Source organism: Trichoderma breve, chromosome 2 (assembly GCF_028502605.1).
Source record: "Trichoderma breve strain T069 chromosome 2, whole genome shotgun sequence".
Taxonomy (NCBI): domain Eukaryota; kingdom Fungi; phylum Ascomycota; class Sordariomycetes; order Hypocreales; family Hypocreaceae; genus Trichoderma; species Trichoderma breve.
In genome coordinates, this window is record NC_079233.1 from 2140682 (window position 1) to 2157654 (window position 16973).

At 52.0% G+C, this 16973-nt stretch overlaps 6 protein-coding genes across 6 annotated transcripts; 3 read left to right on the top strand and 3 right to left on the bottom strand.

The window, feature by feature from the left end:
* Positions 1-216: 216 nt before the first annotated feature.
* Positions 217-954, bottom strand: T069G_02885 (vanZ like family domain-containing protein; the record flags this gene model as incomplete). The annotated part of the gene is made up of 2 exons (XM_056170095.1): positions 217-803; positions 930-954. 2 exons carry the CDS (start codon positions 952-954, stop codon positions 217-219), a joined length of 612 nt encoding a protein of 203 aa, XP_056030987.1.
* Positions 955-2039: 1085 nt separating this feature from the next.
* Positions 2040-5586, top strand: T069G_02886 (bromodomain-containing protein; the record flags this gene model as incomplete). Its single annotated transcript, XM_056170096.1, has 3 exons — positions 2040-3114; positions 3174-4333; positions 4399-5586. The coding sequence occupies 3 exons, from the start codon at positions 2040-2042 to the stop codon at positions 5584-5586; spliced, it is 3423 nt and encodes a 1140-aa protein (XP_056030988.1).
* A 1650-nt stretch (positions 5587-7236) lies between these two features.
* Positions 7237-8922, bottom strand: T069G_02887 (serine hydroxymethyltransferase domain-containing protein; the record flags this gene model as incomplete). Its single annotated transcript, XM_056170097.1, has 4 exons — positions 7237-8227; positions 8292-8656; positions 8755-8805; positions 8887-8922. 4 exons carry the CDS (start codon positions 8920-8922, stop codon positions 7237-7239), a joined length of 1443 nt encoding a protein of 480 aa, XP_056030989.1.
* A 1219-nt stretch (positions 8923-10141) lies between these two features.
* Positions 10142-12065, top strand: T069G_02888 (ferric reductase NAD binding domain-containing protein; the record flags this gene model as incomplete). Its single annotated transcript, XM_056170098.1, has 2 exons — positions 10142-10544; positions 10702-12065. 2 exons carry the CDS (start codon positions 10142-10144, stop codon positions 12063-12065), a joined length of 1767 nt encoding a protein of 588 aa, XP_056030990.1.
* Positions 12066-12565: 500 nt separating this feature from the next.
* On the bottom strand, positions 12566-15304 carry T069G_02889 (uncharacterized protein; the record flags this gene model as incomplete). The annotated part of the gene is made up of 5 exons (XM_056170099.1): positions 12566-13740; positions 13829-13934; positions 13989-14008; positions 14092-14283; positions 14341-15304. The coding sequence occupies 5 exons, from the start codon at positions 15302-15304 to the stop codon at positions 12566-12568; spliced, it is 2457 nt and encodes an 818-aa protein (XP_056030991.1).
* Positions 15305-16083: 779 nt separating this feature from the next.
* On the top strand, positions 16084-16808 carry T069G_02890 (RF-1 domain-containing protein; the record flags this gene model as incomplete). Its single annotated transcript, XM_056170100.1, has 3 exons — positions 16084-16328; positions 16406-16666; positions 16715-16808. The coding sequence occupies 3 exons, from the start codon at positions 16084-16086 to the stop codon at positions 16806-16808; spliced, it is 600 nt and encodes a 199-aa protein (XP_056030992.1).
* Positions 16809-16973: the final 165 nt, after the last annotated feature.

A 16973-nucleotide genomic window follows, 5' to 3' on the forward strand; every position in this document is an offset into this window, starting at 1 on the left:
GCAGCTGAATGGCGTTTTATCCACCATGCCTAGAGAGACATATAGCTAAAGGGCATGAGCACATATACATCGTCTACCCTCCCTATTTCATACTGTTGCGTCTGGATGACACATTTTCGACACGAAACGCCAACAGCCCTACCCCGTCATCATACTTGTGTACATATATGAACCCCCCCAGATCGACCCAAACTCCAGATACTAAGCCAAACCATGTTAATCTGTTCGTTTCTTAGCTTCCCGAGCACCGGCTGCCTCTGCTTCTTTGGCGATTGCAGGCGATGGCGTTTCGGGAATCGATGCGTTGTCATCATCCCAGTTGTCTTCAGCGTTTTCATCCCAGTTATCGACTTCTTCTTCAAGAGTCCTGCTTCGACTTGAAGCGTCGGTGATTCCAGACTCCTGACCTTGCCCCAACTCTACATCTTCAGTGTCCTCACCTGGGACAGCGTCATAGTGTTTGCGTTGTCGTTTTCTTTCAAGCATTCGCTTGTGATACCACGCGCAGATGCCAAGTCCAAGTAAACTACCAACGATGTTTGCTACTATATCGTAGATGTCGAAATCTCGATCGTTGGGGAGGAAACTCTGTACGAACTCGGATCCGACACCAAGTATGAGAGTGCAGACCACCAGGGTCATGTGTAGGATTCGCCGACGATTGGTATCAACGACCCAGTAAAATACGACCGTCAGTAGGAAGAACGTTACGAAGTGAAGGACCTTGTCGTTGACATAAGCGCCGAGTTGTATAGTCGATAGACCAGCATAGCCCGCCAGGAGCAGAAGAAGCAGGAAAACACCTTGAAACTACTATTAGCATCTTCCAGCGAGCTAACAAGGCCAGCGCATGCGCTATTCGCAGAATGCAAGGGATGAATTTCTGAAATTTTTTTGGGTGATGCGGTCTGGGCTTATGACGTACGCACCTGCAAAAGGCAGTCTTATCCGCATGGCTAGATTCGGGGAGTCGAGGAAACGGCTCCAAATGTGACAGAGGTCTGAGCAGTATGACGGCCTGGAGAGCAGCAAAGCTCCCTAGACCAAATGACTAGATACAAGGCAGCGTATCTGCATACAATTGGCGTGGAGTTGCGAGGAAGCTTGTCTTGAGCTGGAGAAGCTGTGGCGCAGCCGAATACGTACCGACTCAGCAGGTGGTGCTTACCTGGGCGACTAAGAAATGGAATGTCTGAGCTGGCACGGTTCACTCTTGGGTACAAACTTATAGACAGCAGCGCTAATTAATCGTTTTATATTCAAGTACACAAAGAGGATATTCAAAGCAAATCTAGCAATATCCTTTGCTTTCTACTCCTTGTCTTTGCAGCTGTGTGGTCACTGTGCTGTGTAAGCGTGCCTGGTCGATGTGCTCAAGCAAGTGAGCTAACTATCACGTGTGGTCTCACGTGTAAGTGAACTTGGCTGGGAAAAAAAAAGGTTCCAGGTTGTCCCTTACTACAGAGCCTTACTAAGGCAAGAAAAACACTACACTGGCACAGTACGGGTGGAAGTACTTCGTAATGCTCATGCCTCTATCCGTGAGATGTACACGCACGACGTAGGCCCATGCCCCCAATAACCAGCAAGCAATCATTGCAGCGGCATGCATAGAGCCTGTCAAAGCAAAGCAAGCCTTATCGATATTTTCATGCAGCATAACCTCTTGCGTCGCCCTGCTCCAAGAGTCCGGTAAAGTGCCCCATAGCGTGCTGGTACCACCGGGCCCAGCTGCCGCCGAACAGTGACCCAGTGCAAAGTCTCCGCTTTGGGGAAGGGTTCCCCATACGTACAAGCCTCCCAAATCCTCAACCTCACCTCTCGATCCGCAGACAAACCAGGCGATCGCGATCCATCGAAACTCGGCCAAGTCATCTCCGTTCGTCGCGATTTTCTGGCTGCCATCTCTATCGATGCTTCTCCTTTGGCCCATGTCGTCTTGAGGTCCTCATTCGCTCCCGGTCCGGCCGCACGCGAGCGCATTTGTTGGCGCATGGCGAAAGGGGCCCTGCTGTCGCTTTCATCGCTCGGGGCCCAATATGACTCTTCCTAATGGTCAGGCAGCCTGGCCGCCGCCAGGATTGCATCATTCCAACAGCAGCAGGAGTTTGCAGATTGTTGACGATGGGTTGGCGCGTATCGCGACCCCAGTCGACACTTCGCTGGTGTTGATGCCTGAGGCAACCCTTGATATCGAAGACGAGAGGCGACGCGCCCATTTCGCAGACTTGTTTCAAAAATCAGAAGAAAAGATCGCCCTGCTCTTTGCGGACGATGGATCCTATAATTTGAACGCGATCGAGGCTCTACGACGCTCCCCCCCCACCCCTGCCGTTACCCTCCCTCCAACCACCGACCACGAACCCATAAAAGAACCGCCACTAAAGAAGGCGAAGCGTACAATAGACGAAGATGATTATGACGACGATGACGAAGATGAGGAAGACGAGGATGTACCGTCTGCTGCTCCCAAGCCTCAGGGTGCGGCAGCTGCTTCGAACTCGTTGTTATCGCCGTCCAAATCCGGCAGTTCTCCGGTTCAGTCGGTCACTTCTCCTAGCAGAATAGCAGATAAAGCGAGGTCCCAGGATGGATCGCAGACCAAGGGGAAGCCTGAAGATGATGCCATCAAGCAGCTGGAAGATGTGAGGATGGCAACAGAAGCCGCCGCCCGGCGAAGCTTCCATACGATTATATATACACTAGAGAACGACCGAACAGCAATGCTTGAGCAGCAGCAGCTAGAAGATTCCGAGAAGCAGCTCCAGGCTGAAATGGAGAATAATCAAAGCGCAGGTGCGACTGGATCACAAGTTGCGAATCAAGGCTCTCTCAGCAGCGCGAATCTTGGCGCGTCAAGTCTCACCCTCAAACATCTCATTGCAAGGATAGACATGAAGAGAGATCAGGTAAAGGCTTCTGATGCCGAGCTTAGGCTCTTGATGAACGAAGTGCGGAAAAACCGCAGCAAGTGGGCAAGCGAAGAAAATGTCAACCAAGAAGAGCTGTACGAAGCTCTAGAAAAGGTGTTGACAGAGCTGAAAGCCCACACGGAGTACTCAACGCCGTTTCTCACTCGTGTCAACAAGAGAGACGCTCCTGATTATTATAATTGTATGGGCAGATTCTATATTTCGCCCTCGAGCGTGTAGCCTTACTAACTTTGCCCATAGTTATCAAAAACCCCATGGATCTGGGCACGATGACCAAAAAGTTGAAATCGTTGACCTACAAATCCAAAACCGAGTTTGTGGTTGATCTTAACCTTATTTGGGACAACTGCCTCAAGTATAATCAAGACATGAACCACCCGCTCCGCCGAATGGCAAATGGTATGCGGAAAGAAGCCGAGAAATTGATACCTCTTATTCCCGATCTCGCCATCCGATCGCGTGCCGAAGTTGAAGCTGAAGAACGAAGGAAGCAAAATGGCGGCGAAGATGACGGCGGCGAGGACTCTGATGATGAGCCCATCATGTCTTCTCGTGGTCGCAAGGCCACTGGTACCAAGGGAGCCAACAAGTCCAGGAAAGCTCCCAACGATCCCAAAGAGGATACTCCTGTTGTTGACCAGAAGCCAATCTTACAAGTAAACGGATTGTTGGGAAAGCTTGGTCGTGAAGGATCAGAAATGGACGGAAGCAATGGGTTTGCCACGCCTCCGATTGGCGGTTCCATCACGCCTGGTGCGGCCAATGGCCCGTCTGGAATTACAAGCAACGCTGATGTAATGGACCTTGACGGTCCTAGCATCAACGGAATGAGCCTGAACCAAGCCTTTGGCCAAGCTACCGAGCAAGCTTATGAAGACGAGGAGTATAAGATATGGAAGCAAAGTACAAAGAAAGACCGAGCTCTGACAGCCAAGGAGCGGTTTTTGCTGTTCAAAGACAACAAGCTTAGCGTGGACGCTCCAGCCTTACTCAGAAGCAAGGCAGGCATGCGAAGATTCCTGGCTCGCCAAAAAGAGGCAGAGCTGACCAACAGCACTGAGTTTGATACTTCCGCAACTACTGCCAAAGCCGCTGGAAGCAAAGCACCCGAGACATTGGCTGAGGGCATCGAAGAGGAAAAGGAACAAGTAATCCCCGACTATTATACCCCCCTGAGTACTATTCCAGATATCCCCTCAAAGCTGCAATGGGTCGAAGATGGCGACGGCCAAGTTATCAACCAGCATGAGGAGTTTCTTCGACTCGTTTCGCCCGGCTCGTTTGTTGCACCACAAAGTAAATTGACCAAGAAAATGGACGAAAACATCCATCAGATACAGGAAACAAGAAAATTGGCTATGAAGATTTCTGTCATCAAGCAGATGCAGGTACAATCCCAGGTAAGAAGAGCTCCACTCGTAGATTTTCTTCTCATGGGTGGTTACAAGCTTACACTTTCTCAAAGGTTTATACGAACCAATTTCCAAAGTCAAATTCGGAACCGTTCAGGGAGCTGGATATTGAGCCGCATTTCATCGCAGACGATGGCCCAGTGATGGCAGCCGAGACGTGCCAGAATACTCTAAAGCGTTCCATTGCGAAAATTCTTTATACCACTGGCTTTGAGGAGCTGCAGCCATCCGCCATAGATACCTTTACGGGCATCGCAGCTGACTATTTTCAAAAGCTAATCAGAACGTTTAACATCTACCGAGAGGCTGAAAAGAAATCAGTCCAGGTTGGAGGCGAGATGACGCTACAGCCACGCTTTACACCAGAGGAGGTGATCCTTCATACACTGGAAGAGAACGGCCATGATGTTGCCACTTTGGAGAACTATGTCAAAGACGACGTCGATAGATTGGGTAGCAGGCTGGGTGCTTTGCACGATAGGATGAAGTCCCATCTGGCTGACCTTCTCCGTCCTGCTCTTTCGGCCGAAGCAGGTGAAGATGGAGCCGGCGCTTTCAACGACGGCAGTGATCAGTTTACCAGTGGAGATTTTGCCGAGGATCTTGGAGAAGATTTCTTTGGCTTCCGGGCTCTCGGACTGGACAAGGAAATGGGTCTCGACTTTGTTTCCGTGCCATTCCACCTGCTGCAGAGTAGAGTGCGCAACCAGTACCAGATGCAAACACAAAATTCTGGCGGGTCAAGCAGTGAAATATTCGAGCCGCTTCTCATCTCTGAGCCTGTCACCAAGGAGAACATCCAGCACCAAGTTGGCTTGGTCAAGAACTTCTTCCTGGCCAAGCTTCACGCTAATGGCGACACACCACTGGTTGAGGATGAAGATCTACCGACTAAACAGCGAAAACCGCGCCCTCGTCTTGGTGCCAGCGGCAAGATCATTTCCGCGCAGAAACGCCCACCCAAGGAACAGTTGGCACTCGCTAAGAAGAAGAAGAAGCTGGAGGCCGCTGCGGCTGAAGCTCGATTGAATGCATCCCCTCAGAAGGGGGGAGCAGCAAATGCAGCGGCTGCAAAGAAAATGACTACACCTCTACCGAACGGTGCTGTTCCCAATCCTGCGCTCTTGGCACTTGCACCTAGCATGGAGCGGACGGACAGCATGCAGAGCCAGGGCGGCATGAGCCAAACTGATAAGGACGACACTACTGGCATGATGAGCCCAGAGAGCATTGCTCAGTAGTAACTCTCAATAGCAACCAACCATTTGGCTTCGGCAATTCAGAATCTTCACCCTCTCTGCTCTCCTCCTACCAATACTGTACATATACGATGCACCTTATGGGTAGTTTGGTGCACCGCAACAATATCTATATGGACCACTATGCCTGCATCCGTCGGCATTCTGGCCAGCCAAGTCTTTTCATTACTAAATGTATATCTGATGCTCTAATGCTTCCCGACTACTAATGATTTCTATCCTTGCCCCCAGCTATACCCCTTCTCGGACTTGGGGGGCAGGGACCGGACCGGCCTCTTCTTTCTTCGTTCTATTCCCCCCCTCAGCTCTCGACATGTCTTTCCCCTCCGAATTGGCCGGCCTTGGAACTTTGTGCGGCGTTTTATAGGATATGATTATGGAAAAAATAAGCCTTGGCTCTCAACGAAACGGAGAGCTATGACGAATATTGCGAACAATTTGGTGGTTTATTTAAAGAAAAGACGAAAAGATGAAACCCGAAATCGGATTGAATCTCCTATCCAAAGAACAAAAAAAGATTCGCTATATTTTCAGTTTGTGCATTGCGCTCCAACCAAAAAGGGGCGGCCATTTGCCATGGCCATGGGGAACAAATTCCCTCCCAAAAATAAGACTAGGAGAGAGACGTGTGGATGATTTCATGTTATTGATCTGAGGCGGCAAAGATTGTTTCCCTTTCCCCCTAGGGGTTATACTCTTCTTCTTCTTTCCTTCTCCAAACTCTTTTTCATTTTACCCCTTTTCTTTTTCTTTCTTGCTTGTCGGTTCGTGGTTAAACTGTCCTTTCTGGTACCCGGTTTCTAGATTATCGAATTCTATTATGAGATTTCGGCTGCGTGGCCATGGTTGTTGATCTTGGCGGCTTAGATGAAGGGCCTCGGTCAATTGATTTGTTTGATTGCTTTCTATTTCTCCCTTTTAACATTGTGTTTCTTTTTCTTGTTCGGTTTTATGCGTCGTGCTATGCCTGATTCTTCGGTTGAAGGCGTGGACGAATGGATGGTTTGAATGTGAATGCGAGGACGAACGGGTGAATGCGGTTGGGTGGTGGGCGTGGGAAAAACGAGATAAGAATGCTAGGTGATAGGCAATACACAGCCTTTAATGAGCTTGTTTGACATGAAAATGTTTCACTTGTAGACAAAAGTGAATACGTAATACCGTGCAACTACTGGCAAAAGTCCCATGGAGTAGAGTACCTCACACAAAGCATCATCAGGCACGTGTACACATATTGGTTCGGAGAATAATATTGTTCTCTTACTAAGCTTGCCTACTTGTTGAAGCAGGACAGGACATACCCATACCGACGTTGAATACCTTTGATATCAATGACCAAAAAGGTTCGTATGCCCCTCAATCCCCCAAGATATTCCCAGTCATAAACTCCCCTCACTTCCGGTTGAAATGGAAACAATCGCATGCGCCAGCCCTCATGAAAAAACTAAAATTGCAAAGTTGTTGAACCTTTTCGCCATTCTTTTTGGCTTTTGTCCCATCCCATGTTAAATGCCTCCCTTGGTGGACTTGATCTTTTTTGATTCTCCACTTTTTCAATTATTTTGGTATATGATTTTTTGGAAAAGAAGTTATATAAAGGAAATTGTTTTTGTTTTCTGCAGCATCTTGCACTTAGATGCCGGCATCCAGGCGCCAGCCCTCAACGGGAAGAGGGAAGCTGCTAGCCCAAGAGGCAATCTCCTTCTGGAGATCGTTGATCTTGGCGATCTTGCCAGAGGCAACCTCGGCCTTGAAGTCCTTGAGCTTGTTGGCGGCCTTGGGCAGGGAAGCCTGAGTCTCGACGCAGATCTTGATGGCCTGGTCAATGTATTGGGCAACACGCTCAAAGTCCTTCTCTCCGAAGCCACGGCTGGTCATGGCAGGAGTACCAATGCGGATACCGCAAGGGGTCAAGGCGCTCTTGTCTCCGGGAATGGCGTTCTTGTTGCAAGCAATGTTGATCTGCTCGAGAACGGCCTCAACACGGGCACCGTCAAGGCTGAACTGACGAAGGTCGAGGAGGACCATGTGGCTGTCAGTTCCATCAGCAACAAGCTTGTGGCCGAGCTCCTTGAACTTGACCTCGAGAGTCTTGGCATTGGAGACGACCTTCTCCTGGTAAGCCTTGAACTCGGGGGTCTGAGCCTGCTTGAGGGCAACAGCCAAGGCAGTGATGGTGTGGTTGTGGGGACCACCCTGGTGACCAGGGAAGACAGAGAAGTTGATGGGGTCCTCCAGGTTGTAGAGGGTCTCCTTGCCGGTCTTGGCGTCGACGGAGCGGACACCCTTGCGGAAGAAGATCATGGCACCACGAGGGCCACGGAGGGACTTGTGGGTGGTGGTGGTGACAATGTCAGCCCACAGGAAGGGGGAGGGGATGGCCTCAGCGGCGATAAGACCGGAAATGTGAGCCATGTCGACAACGAGGTAGGCACCGACAGAGTCGGCAATCTTGCGCATGCGCTCGTAGTCGATCAGACGGCAGTAGGCGGAAGTACCGGCAACAAGCACCTTGGGGCGGTACAGGATGGCGTTCTGCGCAAGCTGGTCATAGTCGATGATGCCAGTCTCGAGGTTGACACGGTAGGGCATGGTCTCGAAGTAGGTAGAGACAGCGGAGATCCTGCAGGACGCTGTTAGTCAAAAAGCTTTCTTGTCGGCTGGCAATTGCTCGTTCTGTAGCTTACTTTCGCTGGGGAGTCTGGTAACCGTGGCTCAAGTGGCCACCGTGGGGGAGGTCGAGACCCATGAGACGGCCGTGGGGAGGCATGATAGCCTGGTAAACCTGAAGGTTGGCAGGGCTGCCACTGAGGCACTGGACGTTGACACCCCACTTCTCAGAGTCGAGGTGGAAAGCCTCGAGGGCACGACGCTGGCACAGCAGCTCGATCTGGTCAATGTGCTGGTTGCCACCATAGTAACGAGCGCCGGGGTAGCCCTCAGAGTACTTGTTGGACATGGGAGAACCCAGGGCATCGAAGACGGCACGAGAGGTGATGTTCTCGGAGGCAATGAGAACAATGGACTCGCGCTGACGCTGGACCTCATCTTTCTACAAGCTCCATTAGTTGACTGAGTCACAGAAAGATGCTGAATGAGGGGAGAAGGCGATCCTCTGAGAGGATGGAGGGGCAAATCGTGACAACTTACCATGATGGCAGCGACCTCAGGGTCAGACTCGAGAAGAGACTTCTCAAGCATCTACAAAGCAGTATATAGTCAGTACATTGGCCTCGTCAAATCAGGCAAGCAAGCCCAATGGGCAAAATACGGCAGACGAACCTCCTTGTGAGACGTAGACAGGGCGTAGGTAGACATTGTGGATGTCGATTGTGGGATGAGAGTCGAAGTGGATGAAAGTGAAGAGGGCAATTGACCAAGGGAAGAGTGCCTTTGGAGGGAAGAAGGAGGAGGAAGAGTCCAAAGATATGGAAGATGGTGAAGAAAAGAAGAAAAGGATGACAAGAGGGAAAAATGCGCCGACTAAATTTTTCCGTGGCGCCCAGGAAGAAGCACTTTCAGAAATGCCCGAAAAAAAAAGCTACAAGAGAAATGCCAGACGGGCGAGATCGGATAGCGGGGAGTATCAGTGGGGCAAGGCGGTGAGAATCAAGATCCCTGTGCGCATCCTAGCGGGGCAGCCAGCAGGCAGAGTGCCTAGAGACACTGAAAGAGGCACGAAGATCAGCCATATATTCACCCGCCGAGAACTAGGTTTGGCCTGGCGTGGTGCAACTTTTGAGCACAATAGCGAGCAGCGCCACCTAAAGCTGGTGTCATTCCCATGTGTCGCGAGTTGTAGCAAACTCAACTAAGAGTCATTTGTCGCTGTTTTTTGCCTGCTACTGGCACAAGCTGCTGCCGATTACGCCAACAAGGGGGCAAGCCCTGAGGAGGGCATTAATGGCTCAGATACTACCAGATGTTTCGTCCTACCTTATGCCGTCAGACTGCTTACCGCCAGATGCGGAAGTAGTGACAAGGACATCAAAAGGATTTGAGCAAATCACCGAATGCTTGCTTACCAGGTTCCTTAGATATGTATGCTACGTACAGGTGCCTATCGTATCTGAGTAAGCTTCATGGATGTCGCACACGAGCTTGGCTTGCATCCTGAGACGGCTGCCATGGCAAAGGATTCCATGGGATACGGATACGAATCCAAGCCTAGAGTAAACCAATGGATGGAAAAGACACTAAAAATCATATTGGAAATGAGAATTTTGGTCCAAATAGAGTATCAAACCAACAGGCATACAGCAAGTCATCCCACGTACGGAGCACCTTGATGACTACCTAGTACTGATGGACTACAATAATTGCACATGCAAATATGCATGCCCAACTGTGGCTAGAGTCCCCCCAAAAAGCCACATCCCTCTTCCCTCCGTGGCGCATCCTCCACGCAAGCGCCATAGCCGATCAGGATAGCATCAAGATAACATGTATCCTCCGTATTAGTCGTCATCACCAGCCTATCCAATCTCACCCGAAAAAAAATCCAAAAAAAGAATAAAAATAATAAATAAATAAAATTATGGGCTGGCCGTACCACTTCCTAACCCTCTCAAAGGAAGACGTCCTGGTCCGCCGCCATACCATCGACCACTATGCCCGCATCGCGCTCTTCTCAGCTCTCGCCCCGGCCTTAATCGCCATCCTCGTCCGCCTCGTGCTTCGTGCTGCCAGGCCACTTCTACGTCTTGGACGAGATGGTGGTGATCGTGGCCGGTATTCTCATATTCCCGGGTCGCCCACTGTCAAGGCTCAGCGCAGCAGTGGCTTTGGCGCCTTGGCCTCGAGATGGAGGGCGTTGATGTGGTGGCTGGGAGACGATGTTGTTTTGGGAGGCATGATCTGGGGTCAGAGAGATGAGTGGGTGCTGGGGCTTTTTTGGACGAGTTGGTTACTAGTTTTGTGCGTTTTGGGGACTGGAGAAGGTGAGTCTTGTTTGTGTCTCTTCGGGTGATGCTTCTTCTCCTGCTGGGAATCTTCGTGTAAATCTCATGTGAGATCTCATGATGAGCTCTTGTGACGCTCGCCTCAAAATCTCTTTCATTCCAATATCGTCATATATCACGACTAACTCAAGCATAGACTACCTCCATCTCACAAAACGCTTCGGCACCATTGCCGTCTCCCAACTCCCCATCCAATACCTCCTCGCCCTCAAAGCTCTCAATCCCTACGCCTACGCCTTCAACTCTTCCCACGAGCACATCAACCGCTATCACCGCACCCTCGGCCGCATCATCTACGCCCTCATCATGACCCACATCGTCTTCTACAACGTCTTCTTCATCCTCTCCGGCATCTGGCTCAAGCGCTTCTTCGCCCCCGTCGTCTTCTGCGGCGTCCTCGCGGCCCTTAGTTTTGACGGCCTCTTCGCCACCGCCCTGGTCCGCGCAAGGCAGTACTCGTACCGCCTATTCTTTATCACGCACCTGGGCGTTGCACTGCTTGCCCCGGTGCTGCTCTTCTTCCACGCCCATTCCGCTCGTGTATACGTCGCCGGGAGCGTCATTGTGTTCCTCGCGGACATCGCCTATCGCAGATTCACCATGACCCACACGGCTTCGACGTTTGAGACTGTCCCTGGAACTAACCTCATCAAAATCTCCGCTCCTATGCCCGCGGAAAAGATTGAACAATTCCGCTCTCGACCGGGCTCTCACATCTACCTCAGTATTCCTCCCGAAGGCCGGACTAGCAAATACCCAACATCCAAATCCTTCGCCTTTGACCTCCTCTTCAACCCCTTCACCGTTGCCTCCGCCAACCAGGACAGCCAGAGCATCACCCTGGTTGCCAGAAAGCGAACAGGCCCCATGACCAACATACTCTCCCAGTTCGCTGACCCGACCTCTTCCCCCCCCTCCCTAGACGACAACAATAACATCACTCTCGCCATCGAAGGACCACACGGGGCCATTGGCAAGCACTTCCAGAACCTCCTTACCTGGGGTGCCTCCCGCATCCTCCTCGTTGCCGGCGGCGTGGGCGCAACCTTCGCTCTCCCGCTCTTTCACGCCCTCCAACGCGAACTCCCGTCCGCCCACACCCAGTTCGTCTGGGCAATCCGTTCTGCCGCCGATGCCACCTGGGCTATGACTGGCAACGACTCTGACAAACCCCTACTTGACGACGATAATGTCCATCTCTATCTCACAGAGAACATCGGCATCTCCACTGACGCAAACGGCAGAAGCCGCGATGCATCCATCGAGCTCCAGAACATGGGGCGAGGGTCTCACTCACATCGCTCTGCCGCGGCCAATAACAGTAGGCGCCCCAACTTTCAAAAGATTGTGGACGACATGTTCCGCCACGGCGTAGAGGAAAAGGTTGCCGTTCTGGTCTGTGGCCCGGAAGGAATGTCGAGGGAAGTACGACGACGGATAGGGCCATGGGTTCTCAAAGGCCGTGAGGTATGGTGGCACAACGAGAGCTTCGGATGGTGATGATTTGATGAGAGACGAAATCATGTATATAGATGGGTACCCAATCATTAGATACACACAGGGGTATAAAGGGCTATTATTCTTGTTTTCAACATTCATTACGTAGTCACGAAACCTGAGAGTTTCAAAAAATGTTTTATTCTAGGCTTCATACCCCTTTACAAGTTGGTCATTGCCCTCTGCAGGGCTCGTTCTTTGGTCCTGTAAACCGCAGAACCAAATCGATAGATGAAAGTGCTAGCAAATCCAATGAGGCATGCCTTAGCCCATTCTCCAGCGGTGTCTATCTATCCTCTTCGGACGTACTTGCCAAACTCCACAATGCCGTCATATCAAGTTTAAAAAAAGCAATCATGCCAAGCCTCCATGTGGTATCAGAATCTGAAATGCACCATCGTCAAGAATCATTCATGTAGCCCCAGCTTCCGGAAGGTAAGCGGAAGGAGGCGGCAGCAAAAGCAAGTTATTAGAAACGAAATCAAAGAAAATCATAAGCTGCATCACTGCCGATAACGAGCCAGCTGGGCCATGATATTCTGCACCTGAGCCGCCGCGTCGCCGGTGCCTGCCGCTTGTTGCGCAACTCCGACGGACGGCTGGCCACCGTATGGCGCGCCGTATTGCATCTGAGGATGGTGTTGCTGCGGTGCCGCTCCTCCATTCAGAGACCCCAGGATTGCTTGGATATCAACAGGCGCATTAGCGGCTGGTGCAGCCGGCTTCGCGCCGCCATGTGCGAGTCCGCCAGGCACCACTCCCGCAGACCCTGCCTGAATGGTGGACAAGAGCCGTTGTAGCGTATTGTTGTCCACTTGGCCGATGAGACTCGCGAGGTCGGCAGCAGATGGTGCAGGTTGTGGTGGATACGAGCCGGGCTGCTGCATACCAGGGTACGCAGCTACGTGAGGAGGTTGCGGGGCTTGTGCGCCATACTGCGTGGGATATCCACTGGCGCCTCCGTAGGGTTGGCCATAGTTTGCCGCGCCAGAAGCTTTGGCTCGCAGGATGACTTCTGCCGCTGTGCTTGGCTCCAGGTCGACATATTGCTCGAAACGGACATTGTGGATGCCGCCGGACCGGTCGAATGAGTGGACGGGAATTCTAGCCACACCTTGAGCGCGGAGGTCCAGGTCTACAACCCCGTGCACGCCCTCGGCCGCTTGTCTTTGGATGACTTGGTCCTTCGGAAACCGCGGGTGGAGATACATGACATTGGTTCTCAGACCTTTCGCCTTGAAGGCACCCTCGACCCAGGTGCCAAAGTCTCGATTGACGTCTGGCTGCATAATGATTTGGACATCCGGAACGTCTGCACCATATCGACGCGGCAGGTCGAGCTCTGCCTCATGCCGCGATCTGTTGTAGGGGCTGGGTGTCCTCCTGCGGTAGGAATCTTTTTCATTCCTGGCATATCCGCTGGGAGATCGGGAGCGGCCACGACCTCTGCCCGAGTCATAGTATCCTCGGTCCCGGCCGTAGCTCTCGGCCCTATCAGTCCGGTCGGCTCTATCGGTTCTGCCATAGTACTCATTACGACGAGGCGACTGATTGCGCGTTGATCGATTATCATCACGATACTTTTCTCCTCTACGGCCACCATCACGTCCGCGGGCCCGCTCAGGACTACGGTTCCTCTCTTTTTTAGATTTATCTTGGAGCCGAGAGATTTCCAAATCTGGATCAGGGTTAGCAACAAGCTAATTCGTGAAAGTGAAAGGGGAAAAAAAGGAGGCTCAGATCGGTAGAGCCAAATAATCACTTACGGATGCGGCGCCCCTTCACTTCCATGCCCTGGAGGTTTTCTAGAGCACTACGTCCTTCCTCGACGGTGTGATATTGTACGAATCCATAAGCTGACTTGAGAGAAATCTGGGCCAGCCTGCCATATCTGTGAAATATATCAAATACATCACGCTTGGAAACCTTGTCGCTGGAAAGATTTCCTACCAGAAAAGAGTCACATTAGCACATGTACGCTTGTATATCTTGGAAAGTGGGAACATGAACTCAAGGCGGAGTCACTAACCGATGAAAATACGCGACCCCTCAGGGAAACGATCCCATTTGGCCTCCGACATGTATTGTCGCTCATCGGCCATGAACTGGTCCCACTGGCGCTGATAGTCGGCATCTTGGGCTCGATCAGCAGGATATCCGGATGGGTTGGAAGGATATGGAGCAGGGTTTATGGATGCTGCAGCAGCCGAAGGATTCATGGCTGTGGCAGGAGGGGGTGGGAGGTTCCCCAAAGCTTCAGTTGAGGTTCCAGGGGCACCAGCAATTGCAAAAGTGGAGGGCTGTCCCGGCGTGGGCGACACCCCAACGCCTCCTGGGACATTGGGATTGGTTCCGGGAGGATGGTGCTGAGAAGCATACGATTGGGGGGCGACCTGCGGCAATGGAGGGCGCGGTGGGAGAGAGGAAGATGATGGCAAAGCAGTAGGAATAGTGGTGGCGGTTGAGGTAGCAGTTGAAGGAAAGGGGTTAGAGGCCACCGGGACATCAGCCGTTGGGTCAGGGTTCCCGGAGCTAGATTCAGCGGGATGGGCAGTGAGGTCAGCCACGAGCTGTTGGATGTCAAGAGATGAAGAGTTCTCGGAGTCTTGCCGGGCAGGGCCAGTTCCGGAGGGCGTGGGTTGAGCCACAAACGGGATGGAAGAGGCGTGCGCATCGCTAACTTGCAGCACGGCGGGCTTAGGACCAGCATCGGGCTGGGCGGTAGAGAGAGATGGATTCTGAGCAGCAGCTGGGGCAGACGCGGATGAATCAGCAGCGATATGAGAGACGTCTGATGGGCGACTAGTCAAAGGATCGGATAAAAATGATGATGAATTCTCGTTGGATTCTCGTGGTTCTGATGATACATCTTGGTCTTCCCCTTCCTCGGGACCGATAGGAGAATCAAACGTCTTGGCGTAGTCGTCGTTGTTGTCGACGAGCTCCTGCCGCGGAGGCTCTACGACCACGTCTTCCGTCTCCTCGCCGTAGGCATCGCTGAAGCTGTCATCATCTACGACATCGTCGGTTTCACCAGAAGGCGCGAGGGAAGGGTCGACGACGGGGGCGTCGGCCGTCCCATTAGGAAGCGAGGCAGCAGCAGCAACCATGGCGTCGATGGTATCGACCGTGTGCTGGAGTGCTGGCACCACAAGAGGCGCGGCCGTGTGGACAGGCGAGGGAGAGACAGGAGAGAGGTTGGCTGTAGCCCGCAGAGCTGCTTCGGGCTCAGGCTCTGGCATGAAGCTGGACTCGCGCTGGCTAGAAAAGGTCTAAGGGGGAGAGGCTGGGCAGTTGCATCCGTGCAGAGAGGCTATTATGGAGTACCTTTTGCCGGCGGTTGAGAGAGGGATTATTATAACCTGCTTGTCGACGATGGTTCGATGTGGGGCTGATTGTGCGGCGGGCGCGCAAGGATTCTTTGAAGCTGCAGGCAATAGCAGGAGGACGATTGCTGCTTGCGACACGAAACACTGGCCGGGCTACGAGAGGCGGCTTCGAGTACGGAATTCGGGAAAAAGGCCACGGCGCGAAGGGACGGGAAACAGAGACAGGCTGCGATCCGTGACAGGACGCGCCAAGACGTGGTGAGGCTACGTTGAAGAGATTTCGAGGGTTGACTTGATGGGAGTTGGTTGGAGAAGAGGAAGCAGAGCAGCCGGGAGGCTTATGGCAGAAGCCGCCTCAAATTCTGCCATGCGGCTAGTCCTCTTTGGGTCAGCACTTGGTACAAGGCAATGCGGGGCGCGAGCGAAAACTCGGCAAGGCAACCAGCTGGGTTTATTCCCGTCCGTCTGATTGGAATGAAGGGACCCAGCTTCTTATCTATTACTTTATTGCTGCATCATTTTCAACTGATACATACATACGAGGGATAAGACTAAGGAAGGTAGCGCTGGCTTCCAGTCATCACCGTGTGAGCGAGGGGAGCTGCAGCTTTATTGTACGAGTAGATACATAGGCAAGACCACGATCAAGCGTCTTTTGCCATGGGATGCCCGACACCTTAGCCGGCTTCACGATGTTACTGTGGCATCTGTCAAAGAAAACGGTGCTACCAGCAATCGTGTCTCGGCAGCCGAGGCTGTCGCTGTCCTTATCTCAGCCGGTCAGATTCAAACGCTACGAGGCGTATGATGCTCAACTAGACCAGGACGCCTTGGCCGAGGCACGAGTGTGGTACAATTCATTTGACGCCTCTCAGTTGCCCAAGGGCAATACCACATATGCCAGGTCTAGTGGGCCTGGAGGGCAGCACGTCAATAAGTATGAAATGGCCCAAGGCCTCCCCCTCTTTGGTGCTTGAATGGGGCCATAAGAACTAATTGTGAGGTCGGTTGAAGAACTGAAACCAAGGCAGTCACGGTATATCCCGTGAAAGACCTGCTCACTGTTCTCCCCAAATATCTTCATTCCGCAGTGCGGTCTTCCAAGTACTACACTGCCGGCAATGACTCTCTCACATTTTCGGCGCAAACTCATCGGTCCAAATCTGCCAACCTTGATGAGAACAAACGCAAGCTCATAGACGAGGTCATGGGCATCTATCGCGAATTAACACCTGCCGAGACAAGTTCTGAGAAGAAGAAGAAGCACCAGGAAATGTATGCGCGCACCCCGTAATCGAGTAATGAAAAATTGGGTAACTAAAGTAAAGACAGTGAAAAGCGATTTCACGAGACACGAGTTCAGGACAAAAAATTCAACAGCGCCAAAAAGCAGTCACGAAGGGGGCCTTCGGAATAGTATAGATATTCGTCAAAGAGCTGGCCTCGCCATGAGCCATCAGACGTTGCAGATAGGTAGCTATGTCTTTAGCGACAATGCCTTGGATCTTGTCCCAGGGCAAGAACAGACTGCAACAGTTACTATAAAGAAATAAATATAGTAGCAGTTACTAGGTACTGTAAA